The sequence below is a fragment of the Merops nubicus genome, unplaced genomic scaffold (assembly GCF_000691845.1).
Source record: "Merops nubicus isolate BGI_N331 unplaced genomic scaffold, ASM69184v1 scaffold43508, whole genome shotgun sequence".
NCBI classification, from domain to species: domain Eukaryota; kingdom Metazoa; phylum Chordata; class Aves; order Coraciiformes; family Meropidae; genus Merops; species Merops nubicus.
Window position 1 is genome coordinate 20,053 of NW_008628478.1, and position 16,989 is coordinate 37,041.

General features: G+C 39.9%; 1 protein-coding gene across 1 annotated transcript in view; it reads right to left on the reverse strand.

Annotated features, from left to right (window-relative positions):
* Nucleotides 1-472: 472 nt before the first annotated feature.
* The window catches only part of RNF149 (ring finger protein 149), a 16,782-nt gene continuing 265 nt past the window's right edge, over nt 473-16,989 (reverse strand). Inside the window, exons 2-7 of the mRNA XM_008946650.1 lie at nt 9,757-10,007; nt 7,761-7,829; nt 4,857-4,939; nt 4,298-4,394; nt 1,409-1,604; nt 473-1,038 (exon numbers count right to left, since the gene is read on the reverse strand). Of these exons, the coding sequence (XP_008944898.1) occupies nt 980-1,038; nt 1,409-1,604; nt 4,298-4,394; nt 4,857-4,939; nt 7,761-7,829; nt 9,757-10,007 (755 nt within the window). The 3' untranslated portion in view covers nt 473-979. The remainder of the gene's footprint in view (nt 1,039-1,408; nt 1,605-4,297; nt 4,395-4,856; nt 4,940-7,760; nt 7,830-9,756; nt 10,008-16,989) is intronic.

Genomic DNA, 16,989 nt, shown 5'->3' on the forward strand with positions numbered 1-16,989 from the left:
CCAGTCAAAACTCCTAATGTGGAATATCCAAGAGAAGAATTCCAGCATCTCTATGCAAAGGGAAAAAAAGAAACCAAACCAAACCCAAACTTTGTAAATGGTAAGAAACAGTTTCAATTTGCACATAAAGTGGGACAGAATGGAAACAGGAGGAAGAAGGAATTAAGTAAATTCTTATAAATAGACTAATAAATATATTTTAGCCATTTTTAGCCCTTTACCTCTGTTCTACTGAGTTTAAGATTGAAAGAGGTAACCAGAGTGCATATACCTAAGTAAGTCTACATGCTCAGCACGTGAAGACCACCTAGCACAACCTATTACTGCCAAATTCAGTATAAAAAGCTAGCAAGGTGGAGAAAATCTCCTTTTCTCTCAGCATCCACTCTGAGTAGAACACATTACAAGATCAAATTAGCATTTGTTACGTGTAAGCAAAGTTGCAACTAGCAATTTTTGTCATCACAAAAAAGGATATGCAACATAACTAAAGTTATTTGATTCCTTCAAGGTTAAATTGTGTCATTTCTAAGAACATCCATCTCCAATTAAAACAGATCAGAACTTTCAGAATATTTTAATAGCTATAGTCTTGTAAGTGTTCTCCATGTGTATATAGTGAATGTAAATAGTGCATCAAAATACTTATCTGTTAGACATTCTACATTGTTTTCACTGCCTAGTCTTCATCTTTGTTACAGCCCTCTGAACACAATGACATTGTAACAACGCTTACAGAAAAAGGGTTATTGCATCTTGGTTTTTAGGATGAGACATCCAGAGGAGATTTTTATAAAATCCTCCTGTGTACAAAATTCTTAGTTATTAGCCCTTTTGGAACACCAGCTAGAAAAGTTTGAAAGGTAAAATAATTTACATTGTTATGTTTTTTCCTGTTAACTAGACAAAAGTCCATACTAATTAAATAAAAAATAATAGTTCTTCAGCAGTCTATTCAAGATCTCTTCCATGAAGCAGTTCAGTGGGAACTTCCACTAGATAGATGTTCTCCATGCCGGTTATTACTGACATCCACATCTAGAAGTCAGGAATTACAAGAAAAATTGTTCATTTACTATTTTAATATATATTATCAGTAACATTAATCTGAACTCCACCAAAAATTCATATTCATATGTACCTCGGCTTCTGAAGATTCTTTGGCCAAGTAATCCTCCTAAGATACTGTTTATACCAATCTTTCTCCCTACCTCAAGACAAGTTTTCTGCAGCTTGATAGAATTCTCTCAGAACCTACCTGCTGGTGTTTTTGAACATCACCAAGTGCCACTACTCAGTCTGGTCTGCTCTGCGGTACAAGCACTACTGACATCAGCTAGAGAACAGCTTCTTCTAATGCAATGAATGGCCCTAAGGGTTGCCAAGTGATAAGTGACTGCTTACTCACCAAGCAGTGCCGTGGTTTCGCCGGCGTCCTCCTTCAAGCTGGTGCACTGCAGGACAGACTCGTTGGTGGAGGAAGCCGACAGCTCGCTGACTTCATTTCTGTCATCGTCTTGCAAAGCAATACTCAGGCTTCCCACTGAAACACTGCCACTGATTGATTCAGGTATTGGAACCTCAAGGACATCTTCAGGGTCCCCCTTCAAAATTAAAATATATTTAACTGACACTTTTATCTACCATTAGGCATCGACATTTCTCCACATTGCCGCTTCATAACCTCGCCTTATTAGAAAACACGCCCTTTTGTTGCCCACTACCTATGTGCTCACAAGTTCAGTGTTGAGCAGTGTCTATTCTCCGTGTTGTTTTTCTGCAGTCAAAGCCAAGCAGAAAAAAAGCCACTTTTTCAAAGCCACCCCAAAGCCAAGACCAGCAACAAGAGTCGTCAACCATGGCAGCCTTTTGTAGGGAACATTTCAACACTGTAGCAGCAGTATGGCTGCAGCCTGGTTAGGAGCAGGCTCACCACAGAGAGTCTTCACTGAGCAAACCTATTGATCCTGTATGAGTTTGTGGAAGCCTGGAAGCCTCTTTCTCATGATAGCAGCTGGGCAAGCTTAGACTTCTTTTACTGGGGTGAGCAAACACTTGACATCAGGACAAACTCACCTCCTCCTCTCCTCTACCTCCAGCCTAATTTTAAGTCTGTTCCAAAAATACAAATATGCTGGCTCAGCACTTGGCAGGAACAAAACATCTGCAGTACACACAAAGGAATTTATTTCACCTATTGTAAAGCATGAGCTATTTCTCACCCGTTCTGAAAGTTAATTCAAAGTCCCACATGCACAAGCTGTTCCTCAGATTAAACAGACGACCCTCACTAAGCCATTGCCATTGATATGCTGACATGATTTATACAGGAGCAAGTACACTGCAGCATGGGTAGCTATTCTCTGGGCTTCAGGAGTCTTTTACTCCTCCTCAAACAATTAGCCAAAGCCCATCTCAAGATTTAAGAAAGTCTAGGCCAAATCTCTCTGTAGCACAAAAGATTCAGTGCATTTTAAAATGTGCTGAATTTTAATAAGCTATAAAACTGCTATAATTGAAGAAAACTTAAGACACATGTGATACTGATCTCTACCTGTGTGGGCAGGGGGTATTAATGACTTTAGTTTCCAAAACTTGGGCACTTAAGTAAGCACTGAAACAACAAGATTCAACAGTGCTCTACTAAATCAGTCAGACATGCTGAACTGCTGTTTTTTCTTGTAAGAAACAGCATAATGCAGAACCAGACCACTGGAGTCTGCTCTTTACAAAACAAAAGCCAGGTAATAGGACTTGGTGCGGCCTTCTAAGAAAAATTTTGAAGCACCAGAAGTATTTTTTCTCCATAAAAGTGCATTAAGCCTTCAGCCTCTTTGCAGGCGGCTTAGTAGAGTTCCATAAGGCTGCACATTGTCTGCAGTTACGTCACCCAGCAAACACATTGCTAAGAGAAGCTGTCTTGCTCTTCACACTTTTTTCCTCGCATCAGTAAAAAATTCACACAATCACTCTACAAACTAGATTGAGCAACCTGGATCAGGCTGAAAATCAAGCCAGAAAAAATACTGAATGATTTCCCACATTATTAGCTTCAGTGGGACTTGAACAATTGATCAATAAGCAGGACATTTTCCCCATTCCATTAGAAAAAAATCACTGGGGCTTTGTATTTAATATAATCCCATTCAACCTGCTTTCCAGCATTCATTTTGCCCAACAAAATGAGGTAACACTCCTTCTGGTTAGGCCTGGTATCAGTATCTTCTGTAGCAGCATGAATTTAGTGAATAAAAGTCTTCAATTAGTTCTAGTATTTTTTTTCAGCCTGTATACAAAAGGATCTATCCTCCTGCATAGGACATGTTACATTAACTCCCAAAACTGAAAGTGAGGAAAAAAAAAGCTGCAAACATAACAATATTAAAATATAAATAGCTATTTCACATGATAAACATTGGAACTCTTGGGTGAAGTCTGGCTTAATGCACAGAAGCTCCAGTCTGGTATACATATGCTTTACAGAGCAAGAGTACTGTCACCTTTGACAAAACAAAAAAGTAATTCATGGAAGGTCTACAGAAGACTTTTAAGTCTCTGCAACAAAAGAAGAGAAAAGCTAGTCAAAACGCAGGTCTAGTCTGTAGAAGGAAGATCCCTGAAACTACACAACACCCCTATTTTCTGAAGATCCCTGTAGATCAGCAGAAAAGAGATACATTCATGCCTAAGGCACTTTACTGCAACTCAAGACTATTTATCAACAGTGACTGAGTAACCTACCGCATGTGTCTTCATCTCTCTTTTCTTGTGCTGTTAGAAAGAAATTAAACCACATCATTTTCTCTACTCAACTGATTTCTGGTGAATGTCTTCAGGAAGATTCTAAGTACTGGCTCATTTACAAGGATAAAACACTGGGCATACGTGGAAGTACACAAACACTCCAGATAGAAAAACTATAATTTCTTCCTTTGAATAGCAGTTCAACTCAAGATCAAGTATATGCTCTAGATATATTAAATCAAGTTACATTTTTGCAGCTTGGGCAAATGGCCTCATGTCTGCTTCAAATTCCTTACTATCATCAGCTGGAGACAGAAAAAAACATTCTCACAGAAGAGTACACACAGGATTCATAAGCTGCTCAATACACTGTTTAAGCTCTTAACCCAAAAAATCCCAAATTTCTCTGGTTCTCATTCAATTATTCTTGCATCTTTGCCCAGCTTCCTCAATCTCACCAAGTAACAACTGTTCTCATTCTCAACAGTTACATGAAGTCTTGCCTCCTGCAGTGTACTTCTACCTTGAAGAGCTGAGAATGTCTGCAACGTACCCAGTATCCCAAAGCTTTGATAACATCTAGTTTGCACATTGGACAAGTTCTGTGGTCCAAAAGCCAAGGGTCAATGCATGTTCTATGGAAGATGTGCCTGAAGAAGAAAAAAAAAAAGCCCTTTAGAGCTCCTCATGAAAGCCATGCACTATTCCTTTAAATAATGTGCAAATTACTACATTAAAAAATATGCCCATTCCTTTAGAACTCTGACAACTAGGTACCACTTAATTTACAAGGACATGCATAGTTCTGAAAGCATCTTTCATGCTAACGTCCTTAAATATGAGATGCTACCAGCCACAAAGACACCAGAGTTACCACTTCAACAGTGTACAGTTCTTAAAGCTCTACTTCACTCCTAGATTTCCCCCAATTGCTCCTTTTTCCTCTGCAGCTGAAGTGCTACATAGTCTCCCAGTGCCCTTCAACATGTAACAGGCCATACAAATGGCTCTGCTCTGGCTCTGCCACCACAGTTTAAGAGTTTCCAGAAAGTTCATCACATATTTCTTAGGGAAAACAAGCTAAAGAGGAAGGAATAATTATGGCAACTTACTTGCATGGCAGAATTCTGACAGTGTCTTTCAGTTTATAGTTCTCAATACACACGGCACAGTTTTCCACATCAACATCTAAACCCTAAACATGACAACACATTTAAATGCATTACATCCATATTTCATTGCAGAACAAACTGTAACAGCTAGCTTCACAGAATGGAAAATGTGGAAAATGCTTTAGCATTTGTAACATATCTCCCTCATTTAATTCAAGGTTCCATCAAGAGGTGATTTGATCCAGTGCTACCAAACACCAAGAGCAGCCAAACCTGGACTTTCTCATTTAAACAGTTATACATGGTAAGTCTCAAATATTGCCTTTGCTCATGGGAGCACAGTAAAATTTCAGTTTAAAATAACTATAAAGACATTTTGAAGGAGGTCAGCAGAGATGAAAGCACACGATTTAATTCTTAAACTCATGGTCCCAAAGACTTCCAAGTGCTTAAGTAGGAAGAGATTCTTTGGGCTGAACACTGCAAACCCCTTCTTCCCCACTTCCCCTCCCCCCTTGTCTTTTGTTTATGCTATATCCTTGCAGATATTCCTTGGTAGGTAGAAGAGAGGAACTGTAGAATGCAATTTGGGATGGTTTTTAAAACTTCCCTCCAAGCTCACACCAGAGAGAGTCAAGATGCAGTATTTTTCCACCTCAGTTTATTTCTAAGGCTTAAGTAGCCTTCCTAACAAGTTTCACTGTCTTGAAGCCATGCTTATAGTTGCTGTGCAAATACAATGGATATCTCCAGATGCAAGAGAAATAATTCAATGTTAACTGGGTTGTACAAAATGAAAATTAGAAGAACAGACAGCAAGCCAGCTTCTTCCCTTTCATCCTCCACAAAGTATTTTGTATTTACTGCTTACTGAAGCATTTCAATTTCATTACCACAAACACTCAAATGAATTAGTACTGCAAGCAAACTTTCAAGTTCAAGGCAAGTTTTTCCCTTCTTTGCATGCTATCAATTTACATAATTAATGCCTTAAATTCCCAAGTAAATCAAATCAAAACTTTTTACATAAGCAAAGTTAAGACAAGTACTTACTCTATAAAAAATGCTTTATTCTGTACAAGAGGCAAAATTCTAGCACACCATATGTAGCACATACTCAAATGAGTGTCCATTTTACAATAATCTCATAAGCTTCTCAGGAAAGATCCACATCATAGCAAACACACTTTTAAAATATTGACCTATTTTTAGTTAAATACCTCAACCCCAAGTGAAGTGATAATGAAATACTGTACTGTGTCACAACAAAAGAAATATACTTTTTTTAATGGCTGAAAGGAATATTTAAAGGGAAAAAAAGGTGCATTTAAAGAGTAGTCAGGACTATTTCCAGATAAATTTACATTAGTTCATGAAAGTACCTCTGCAGCAGTAAGTTACATAAGTTTCCTGATTGTCAGCTGATTCAAATCAAATTGGAAAATGTGATTTACCAAGCAGAAAAACTCTATTTTCACACCGATTTTAACCCCATCTCATTCTGCCTTGCTTAATTAACATGGCATTTGTAGTTACAACCAGCACACTGTACTTAACTTACATTCCCACATTTTATTTCAGCCAAGGGTATATTGATGGGAAGGATCTGCAAAATCTGGTACACTGCAAAAATCGCCCAATACAAATCCTTTTCAGAGATCTACTGAAAACCAACTTAAGAGCAGTTAGCATCTTCCTTGTGGTTCTCACCACATTTCATCATAGCCCTTTTACATCCATTTCTTCCTATGCTGATGTTAGGCTTTGATACTGCTTCACACAAGTTTTGGTTCAATTCCATCTTTCCTGATCTCACCATTGTCTGAACACAAGTATGAATATGCCTCTGTTCACAGCTTATTGAAATAGATTACTTTTTGATGCAGTTCAGAACATAAGTAACAAATGCACTTCTAAAATGCTATTTAAACATGCTAAACATGTAAAAGGAAAAAAGGCAAGTTCAAATACAGTTCTGATTTATTTTTTTTTTTAGATTTCAGAACTGATTTACTAAATGAAGGACATATTCTCTGCAGCATATGTTAAACCACAGCTTTTAAAATTCATAAATGGCCTTTCTCACCTCGATCTTACTCATGGATTAAAAAAACCTAATCCTTGTTTTTCATCTCTGAGCAAATCAGTCCTTAAGTAAAAACTAATCAAAGATGACAAGGGTTGGGGAAAAAAAAACCAAAACCAATGCAGTAGCAGAAGTCTAGTCAGAAGCTAATTTAGCATCTAGGATCACAGCTGCCTGCAATTCCAACTGAAATGTCTTTCTTTCAAAGCCCTAGCTTTTTCTACTTCAGTTATTCCAATACAGCTATGAGTTGAGGCCATGTGCTGTCAGATAAAGCTGTTTTAATTTTTAGAATAGAATTTAACACATGGAAACATACTTCTAAAAAATTTATGCTTCAAGTAAGTCTGTACAGCTCCTTAATGTATTGTCAAAAGATGAAGTGAGTGTTTCATTTTTCAGAGCTTTAGATTTCTAAAGCTGCCTGATCAATAAAAAGATGGATGTTTGTTTAAGAAAGCAAAACATTACATCAGCTGTAAGAACTGTGCAATCAATAGGCCCTAGGAAGTATTTTGCAATCCACTTGTTGATGTTTTCAGGTGCTGGAAAGATATCAGTGCTTCCTCATCTTTACAGTATCAGCCCTGCAATCTCCTGCAACATTCTGCAGAGCCAGATCCTATTTACAACAAAACAGCCTAACATTTCGTAAGTAGTTCAAATTTAACTCTTCAGTTTTACAATCCGCCTTCTAAGCAAAGGCCCTAAAATAAGCCTAAAACTGCAATTACCTTGTGTGAATTTTAGTTTACATTCTGCAAATACATTACAATAGTTTTTAACTCACACAGCAACAACCCAAGCTCCTGACTTACCTTTTCTCCGCGTTTCACAGTATGGAGCTGAAGCTGGCTGATTGCTTTCTTAGTTTCTTTCCTATGTCCCTTTAAGAAAGATTTTAAGTATTAGTACACAAGTTAGTTTTAAGAGTTACATTTCAAAGCTTTCAAATACTTTCCACGTGGATTACTAAGTCTCCTGAATGCGACTACAAAAATTAGTCTCTGGGCAACCGATTCGGTTGGAAAATACTTCCGGCCAGCAGGTGTTGAAGAACTGCAAGTTTTGCACTGTCAGGACACAGCAGCAAACCTCGTCCATGAGCACGCTGCTCCTAAAGGAACTCCACTGCTGCAGAACTATGCAGAGCAAGCTGACATACCACACAGCCTTGTATTACGACTGCCTGCATCAAGGGCCTTCCTGCACAGGGAAACAAGCTAATGCAGGCTCTGGAGGCAATGGGAGCTGAAGCAACAGCCATATAACCAGACCTTCTAGTTAGGCAAGCCCATGAGCAAGCACACGTTTGGCACCAGCTTGAGAGAAGGTGGAATCCTGCTGGGCAGCCCCACAGCTGGCCACCAGGTCAAAAGGCTGCTTGTAGCTATTAATACTGCCCCTCAGTTAAACACTGCCTCACACATTATACAAAGCTTTGCACTGAAAGGACACATTATGCAAAGGAGATGGCAAGAAAGGCTTCACAGACATGAGACACCATACTGGACTTCTATACAGTAACAGTCCTAATTATGCTTAGAGGGGAAGCAAGAAAAGAAAGCAGTACTGTATTCCAAGACAAAGTGCTAGAAATTGAGAAACCAAGCACTCCCAATGAACAGATGTTGATCTGTCTAGCAGCAATCTTCACTGATAAAATACTACAAGGGAATAAAAAAAATCCCCAACAATGCAACCACAACTTTTCTCTGTAATAATTATGACTTACAAACCTACAGTGCTGAAAATTGACATTTTAAAATCTTTGATGGTATTAACAAGAATTAGTCTCAAAGTTTCTCTCAGAAACAGACAGCAGCAGTCTATTCCACCTTCACACAGTTCCACAACTCGGGTTTTCTGTATGGTCCTGTTTCATCTTCAGTAGCAAGATGGTCTTCCAGACTTTACTGCTGAACTGTTAGGATAAATCTTAAGACATCCACCTTCAACACTGAAGGAACCTAACCAATCTGCAAGAGCTGAAAAGCACAGGGAAATGCCATATCATCATATTTTCAGAGCTTAACTGGTCTAGGTCCTCTAACAGCTCCATGTAACTTGCTCTCAAGTGCACGGGTTTGGACCAGATAGCCTTCCAAGGTGCTTTCCAACCCAAATTATTCTATGATGGAAATACTTCCCCAAGGGGAAAACAGCAGCACTGACTTTTAACTTCTCAAAGAACAGGAATGTGGAAAGAGCAAATAAGAAGCTAAGTTATTCAGTTATTCCTTCCTCATCTTCCCAGTACTTTCACTGCTCTCAGCACTCCAGGTAGTCCAAGAGAGATGAATCTCAGCACACATGCTCGTTCTAGTCTGCTGCAATTCAGTACTCTGCAGTGGAGCAGTAGGATTGCAAGTATCAAAAATTTTCACAATGTTTTACAACTAAAAATTCTAGCCCTAGCTACTCGTGGGTCTTACTAAGAAGATTTACCATAGTCTCCTTCTGTTAAAAAAAAAGCCTGGTTAGGGAAGTTATTACTTCAGGATGAAAATTACTAAAAATGAAAATATTTTTTTATGTCAAAAGGAAGTTAAGTCAGGTGACCAATCACACAAGCAGCTGCCTTTAGTCAGTTGTTGACAGAACTTCATACAAGTGTCTAATAATTACAGGCAGCCAAACTCCTGATGCCCATTTGCCATTGCTTATTAGCCTCACTAATCCCTACTGACTAGCATTCAGATAGTGAAGCAGCAATAAGGCACAGATCTCCAAGAGTGAGTCAATAAACAAGTGCAGTTAAGCAACCGATTTGACATGAAAAGACATTAAATACTCTAAAGCATCTCTAATTACCTGGTTTCCAAACTGTGATCCTGTGTACAGGAAACGTTGTATATAGTAAAATATGAGCCAAGCAAGTGATATAATCATCATGGTGATGAAGGCGATGGCTACAAACACAACAGACTGGCCACTGATGTATTCCTGCACGTGTCGTGTGCCCACAACAATGGTCATTTTCACTGGAATCCCTCTCCGTACCGGCTCCAATATCTCTATTCCTTTTGGGTAGCCAACCATTATCACCACTGTATTTCCTGTTCCTGTTGGGGGAGGGGAAAGAAAAAAAAGTCAGTCATCACCATAAAAATCAAGCCCAAATGCTTACATTACAATTTGTGCTGCTTTGGTTAAGATCAGTGAGCAAAGTTATAGGAAACCTCTGATTTTATCAGGCATAGTAGACTTGACATAAAGTTTACTAGTAAAGAACTGTTAATGTACTTCATTAAACTCTCAAACACAAAATAAACTTCAACAGATAAATCATTTCTGTTCAAGGCCCCATACTCCTCATTCCATATGCTGAAGTGGGATTAGGATGCCACGCAATAAAACCCCAAAACAAAACCAAAACAAGTCATAAAACAAGTTATACACATCTCATCTTGAGCTGCTGAAGTTCTAGCATGCACCTCAGGAACAGCTGGGTTTTTATTTGTCAGTGGGGGAATTCTAGCTGCAGATCAAGAACACGAAGAAGAGAGAGATATGCAATTAAGTTTGAATCTGAATCCATAGCACAATTTCACTGGCTATGTGAACAAAGAGAAAAAAAGTTTCAGACGTTTAATATTAAATTGCATTAAACAATGAATACACCAAAGGTTCTTCAATTCTAAATATTCAAAATGTAACGAGATTTCACAACAAGGACTTGTCAAGAAATACTTTGGTACTCTTTTGGGAGCATGGAACTCGAGGATTTTTCTTTTATATTAGAACTCAGAAGCACTCAATCCATATGATAAAAGTACCCAACTCAAAAAAAAAAAAAAAATACACCAAACTTTACACACTGTACTGCCACCAAAGCCAGTAAGATACTGTCAAGACCAACTAGCAGAAACCAAGGATCCTCTGTGACTAGAGTGCTACTCCATTTTGTGTGGAAGCAACTCCAGTATTGTCTCAGAAAAGCCTAATTTAGGTATTGCAAAATGCCTTCCAAACAAACGTACTCCTTAAAAATTTCACTGGTCTATGCTACTTTTATTTTAACAGTTTTTACTCTGCACATACCAACAGTGCTACAGACACCCTTGGTAAGTCATTGCTTTGTAGCTTATTTTGCACTCCTGCCTCTGAGAAAAAGTGAAGCGAAGCTTGATTCAGAGAGAAACTAGAGGAAGAAGGAAGAAGAGAGACATTTTCCTAGCCAGAAAGCTAAAGCTGTCATGTCACAGCTATCTTTTTAGATTCACAAGATTACCTACCTACAACAAGACCTCCCACTGAAGACTTAAAGCCTTTTTCCCCTCCCAGCTGTGTTAGATTCACTACTGAGAAGCTATGTCAAAAGAAATGGTTGCTTAATTTATAACATTACATCAGGTGGGGATTTTCAGAACTCAAAGCAGCATTCCAGACTCACCCACCTCTCTGCCTACTAAGACAAAGTTATTTGGCCAAAATATTTAAAACAAACTCCTTTAGCCGAGATACTTGTGACACCTCGTCAACCCAGCTACCCCACTACCATGCCAAGAGGAATGTGCACAAGTATCACTTCTCTGCATAGCAGCTCCTCCCTGTGAATGAAACCCTCAACGTTCCAGTTCACTGAACACCCCTCATCTCAGTGCCAGTTACCCTTTTTCAGCTTCACCTTACACAACCGTTCCACTTCTGGTCATCTGCTGCAAGAACCACTATACCCATCTCCCAGATGCAAACCCAGTAAAGGATCAGATTTTTCCAAACAGGGATACATTTCTGGAAGGTTTGAGGATAGTGTTGATAGACCAAGGAAAAGATGTCATTGGGGAGAGGTCCCCTTTGTGCCTCTCCCCCAGTCACCCTACTTGCCAGCAGCACCCACCCAGCTTCCAGCACATGTTGTCTTGCCTGGTGGGTGCATTAGGAGACAGAAGGCAGCAAAGCTGAAGACAAACAGGACAAATCTACAAGTAACTAGGTTCCACTAATTAGTTCTACCCACCAACAACATCCCAAACCACATGATACCACAACTCCAAGCATACTAAGAATTGTTTAATTAATATTACTCTCCTCTCTGACCCAGCATGAAAGCATTAGCAGAGCAACACATGAATCTCGGAGAAGAGCGTGTGGAACACTCCTCGCTTTCTGGCCCTGCACGACCCCACAGGGAGTTAACAAGAAAAGGACACACAAAGATACAAAAGTATCTCACATTGCTGAGAACTGCTACTCACATACCTACACCAGGAAACTAGGGCCTATGGACTCAATCAACTGTCAGAGTTACAGGTTACAGGAGGGGTACCCAAGGATGGCCAGTGAACCGTACAGCAGTACTGGGAAGACTTGTGTGGCTTCATTCAGGCTCTGGGAGGAAGAGATTCAAGATTAGAGGAAGCCTGGATTTTTCCATCAATAAAGGTTTCCTCCTCAACCTCAAAATCTTGAGTCAATCCTTAATCCTGCTATCTAGTTCTCCACATGATTTCTAACGAAGCAGTTCTCTGTTTCATCACTGCATGTCCAACTATCAGCCAGTTATTTCTTTGACATGGAAGTCAGGATACTTTTGCAGTGGCTGCTAGTTCCAAAACTAGAAGCTGTCACAGTGCCTAACACTAGTATGGCATACGTTTTTAAATAAATGCCCATTAAAAGCATTTTAACAATTTTAAAACCTTGGTGATGAACCTGCCTTTAAAAATACATGCGACTAAACAATGGCTTTGAAGGTCATGAGCCAGGAGGAGAAAAAGAAATTGAAATCCACTATTATAGAAGGAACAAGAACAGTCTCAAAGAGACAGTTGCCCTCAGCAGCCTGTAAGAATAAGGCCTTTAACTCGTTCTTCACTAATTTTAGACTTCTCTTCTGAAACACATTATTCAAAGACTAAAATGCCACTGAGTCATTCCATCAGCTTCTTCAACTGCAACAGAACTCAGACACCTCAAATCACATTTATAAAAGGAACCCAGGTGTCACATGTATCTACTGACAGCACATTTTGTTGGCATTACCTTTTAGTAACCTTCTAATTTTGCCATAAATAACCATATTTTTACTCTGCTGGAGTAAATTCGTTTTCTTTCTAGTTTTGATTGGTACTTTAGTGGAATCAGGTAGCTTTGAAATCTGGTATGTGTTTTTTTTAACATCATTCAAACAGGGCAGTGAGAGCTTGTAGGTCCTTAGGACACCGGGAAAGGAGGGCAAATCTGGAACTCTCAAGATGAAGGTGTTTCCCACCAGTGTGCTAAGGTCAGTTTCACAGCCTGTATTGCCCACCTTCTCTTGCAAAAGGGAACCAGCACTCTCCTAATGAGGAAAAAGTAGTACAGACACAGATCTGCATTCCAGGCATCTCAGCCTATCACATTTATTCCCATTCATGCCTACATATAACAACGATACTTCTCCATAATTTGGAAGCCAATTGCAGACATACTCTAGTTTTTGTCCTGAGAAACGCCAGAAAGCTCCCAAAGTTTGAGCACCTTTGTAAAAATGTTTGAGGTCTGTCCTTACATGTATGCAAGCATAGACACCCTGCTAGTATTGCCACCATTAACACTGAATGTCCTCTTTAGCTCTGGGTCCAAACAAATGTCTCTGATCTTTAACGAATGCATAACAGTACACTGACAATTCAAGGACAAGCTTTGCCTCATCCACCCACCCAAACCTCATCACACCAAATCCCTGGTGTGTGCTGTTTTCACCTGCCTCAGGACGGAGGATGTGTAAGCAGAAGAGTCAGGCAGTCAAGCAATCAACCATGGCACACATTCCTCTTCCCATGCGGGTTTCCAACACGTACGCGCGCTCACACATAAAACAGGTGTGAGCATTTTGAAGTTACTCCTCTTTCTTCAGAACAGTGTAGCAGCTAAACATCATACAGTCACTCATCTGAGGTAAGAAAGCCACTGATTTCAGTTCTGTCCTTTTTGCAGTTTGGTACCAGAAGCTTTTTGGCACAAAGCATCAGTAATAGAGAAGTTATGCACCACTTGAGAAACCTGAGTAGTTCTGAAAGGAATGCAGCAAAGAGTTGAACTACATGCCAAAATAGCCCTAACTGCCATTCTGGAGCTGGAAAGAGCTTATGGAATCGTGAGCACAAAGTTGTTTGCACCTCTTTTGTTCAATATACCTGCATTAATAAAGTGTCACTGAAGGGAAGAACTAGTTGGGTGTGTTTTAGCAAAGCTGCACCAAATCAAAGACTGTTAGCTGAAGTACATAACTTTGGGTACATAAAAAGAAGTCCCAAGGCTCCCTTAAATCCACGAACCATGCATCAAAGCTCTGCTCCAAATCTGTCTTTAAATGACTATGGTCAGTCCCCCCTTCCTCCACAACACTGTATGGCTATCAAGCACAAGCATATTTTATTCCTTAGTTGTCAAGGTATCAAACTTATGTTCTGATCAGGGCCACCAAACCCTAGCTTGAGAGGGTAAAGACGGCTGTATGCCCAGCATGAAGTGTAACAGGAAAACCAGATAACCAGAAGACCCTTTTTCTTTCCATTGCAATACTGCCTCCTCCTAATCCCTTGACCAGCACTGAGGCTCTCTCTCTCCTTACTCTGCTCTCCAGAACACTCCACACCTTGCCTCTCCAGATTCCTCTCCAACCCACTCCCAGCTAATATTTACATACAGTACTTATTTCAGTTTTGGAAAGGAATCTGAAGCCTCTGTATTGTATCAAGTTCACCACCACCACCAGCAAAAATGATCACAATTAAGACTGCCTGCAAAGCCTATATTCCTGTAAAACTCAAGTCTTCAGTTTATACTATTCAGATTGAATAACTGAAGTACAACTCCTTGGGTCATTCTGGTGAAAACGAGGATCTTCCACTGGAAAAATAAAACCTCCCCAGCCACAGTTGAAGTTCCTTGAGGAGGGAAGTCACACAGCATTTTGAACAACACTAATGTGGGCTGAGAGCAAAGGCCTGAAAAACACGAGACATGACTGTAGGGTCATGTTTAAAGAACTTTCTTCTGGAAGGTGGGACAGGATTGCAAAGCCACATATTCAAACTCTTGACTCTCCTGTTCCAAAACTTTAATTAAAATCCCTAGTCACTGCACTCATGAAGCTCACAAGGCACCCATGGAAAAGAAATAAACTGCAGAGTATTTGGAATATTTGTCCTTCTTCAAATGTTTTGATACCACCTAGAATAAGCCACTTCTTTGCCTAATCAAGAACCTCTCTTTTTACTCATACTGGATTATCCCTAAAAACACCAAAAAACCCACTAACAATAGCACACACCTCTCACACTCAGCAGAAAGCTTAAAGGCCAGGTTTTTCAGAACGAGAATGAAAACTTTGTGATCAAAATCTACCCATTTATCACCCTCACGTAACTCAGGCTGTGCCATAACCATTGTTCCATTTCACATCATTTTCAGTGCCACTAATTGCAAACCCATTAAGTGGATGTTCCTTATGCACGTAACTCCACTCCTTAGTTACAGCACTACAGGTTTCCCGGAGTATTTATCCTCAGCACTCCTCCCAGGAGCAGGGTTTGTTTCCTCATGTTCACAAATCCTTTCACAGGACTAGCAAACCTGGATTCTGTAAAATACAGCATCACCTTCCATGCTCTTCCCTGCTCAACTTCCAGACTTTTTTTCCCCTTTCAAAAAATCCAAGATTTAAAACACGATCAGTAATTCTTCCGTACATTCCCAAAGCACACTGAAAAAGGTAAACATCTACATATCTGAAAGTTTCTATCATGAAACAAAGATCTGTGGCTCCAGCAGAGCCACTTATGTATCTACGACTGATAAATCCAACCATACTAGCAAGTTCAAGCCCAAGGTGGTCTTCTGCAGCAGAGATGACTGCAGAAAAGAGAAAGTAATAAAAAACAGATTAAACAAGGAAGATGAGAAAAGGAGGAATGGATTCCACAAAACAGCACATAACATTTACGTAAGGATATGACAGGGCAAGGAGAGGAACGTGGGAAAATTCCCACAGGGAGGAAAAGAAAGTTTGTATTGATTGGCAAATACAGTATGATAGTAAGAAAAAGAAACTGACAGCTGGTAAAGAGGAATGAATTACTACCCAACAAAGTACTTTAATTGCCACATGGGATCAAAATCAAATGCACATCTTACCTAGCATCCCACCTTGATGCTCACAGAGGACTAACACAAGAGATGGGTCAGGCTAATCTACTCAAGGAATCGGCAGGCTAAGAGAAACTAATGATGCTTCCAACCCCCAAGTTGGTGCCACTTGCTGTTCCAAGTGGAGAGGCTTGTCTTCCGTCCAATATATCATCTGTGCTATGAAGGAACAGCTCCCTAGCTGAGATTTCCAGCTTACTATATTAAAGCAAGTTTGTTCTCTTTAGAAACCCATTATGGCTCCACTTCAACTAAGTCCCTGGTCTTCCCCTTCCTCACAACCAAGAACAGTCTGGGCATTAACAAACTCATTGTACCAGGACCATATGAAACATATTTGCAGCATTTTTTACTTAGTTTCTTTTGTCTTTATATCCTCCTCTGAAGGCCTTCCAGTTCCTTGGAAGTCTACAAATATAAGTAAATTTTAAAGCAGAGTTTTAGAATGGTTCTGGTCAGAAGAGACTTTCAAGTAAGTTTGAAGGTTGTTTCCCACCCCTCCCTTTTATTTCAGCGTTTGAAGTTCTCATGCTCATAAAAATCTCAAGACTTCAGTGTCATAGCCGAAGCAGAAACTGCAGTGACAAAACATCTGGGTTCTTATCTCGGCAAAAATCAGAGATGCTTTCTGTATGCTACAGATCATCGGCATGCTCAGACGAGCCAAGCCAAGATCCTTCTCTAGGTTTCAGTTTCCCTACCGCATTCACAAGCATTTAATAGTTACCTGACGCTTACACCTCTCTCCCATCCTTCACAGATATGCGCAGGAGGACGACAAAGCTACGCTAAGAAAGCCTGTACCAAAAGCCACCTTCCAACAGCTGCGCCTATGCTTCCAAAGGCATCTTCGGGATACCTGGCACGCGTCCGCACAGCCTGCGGAAAGCGGCCTACCTGCCACCGCTG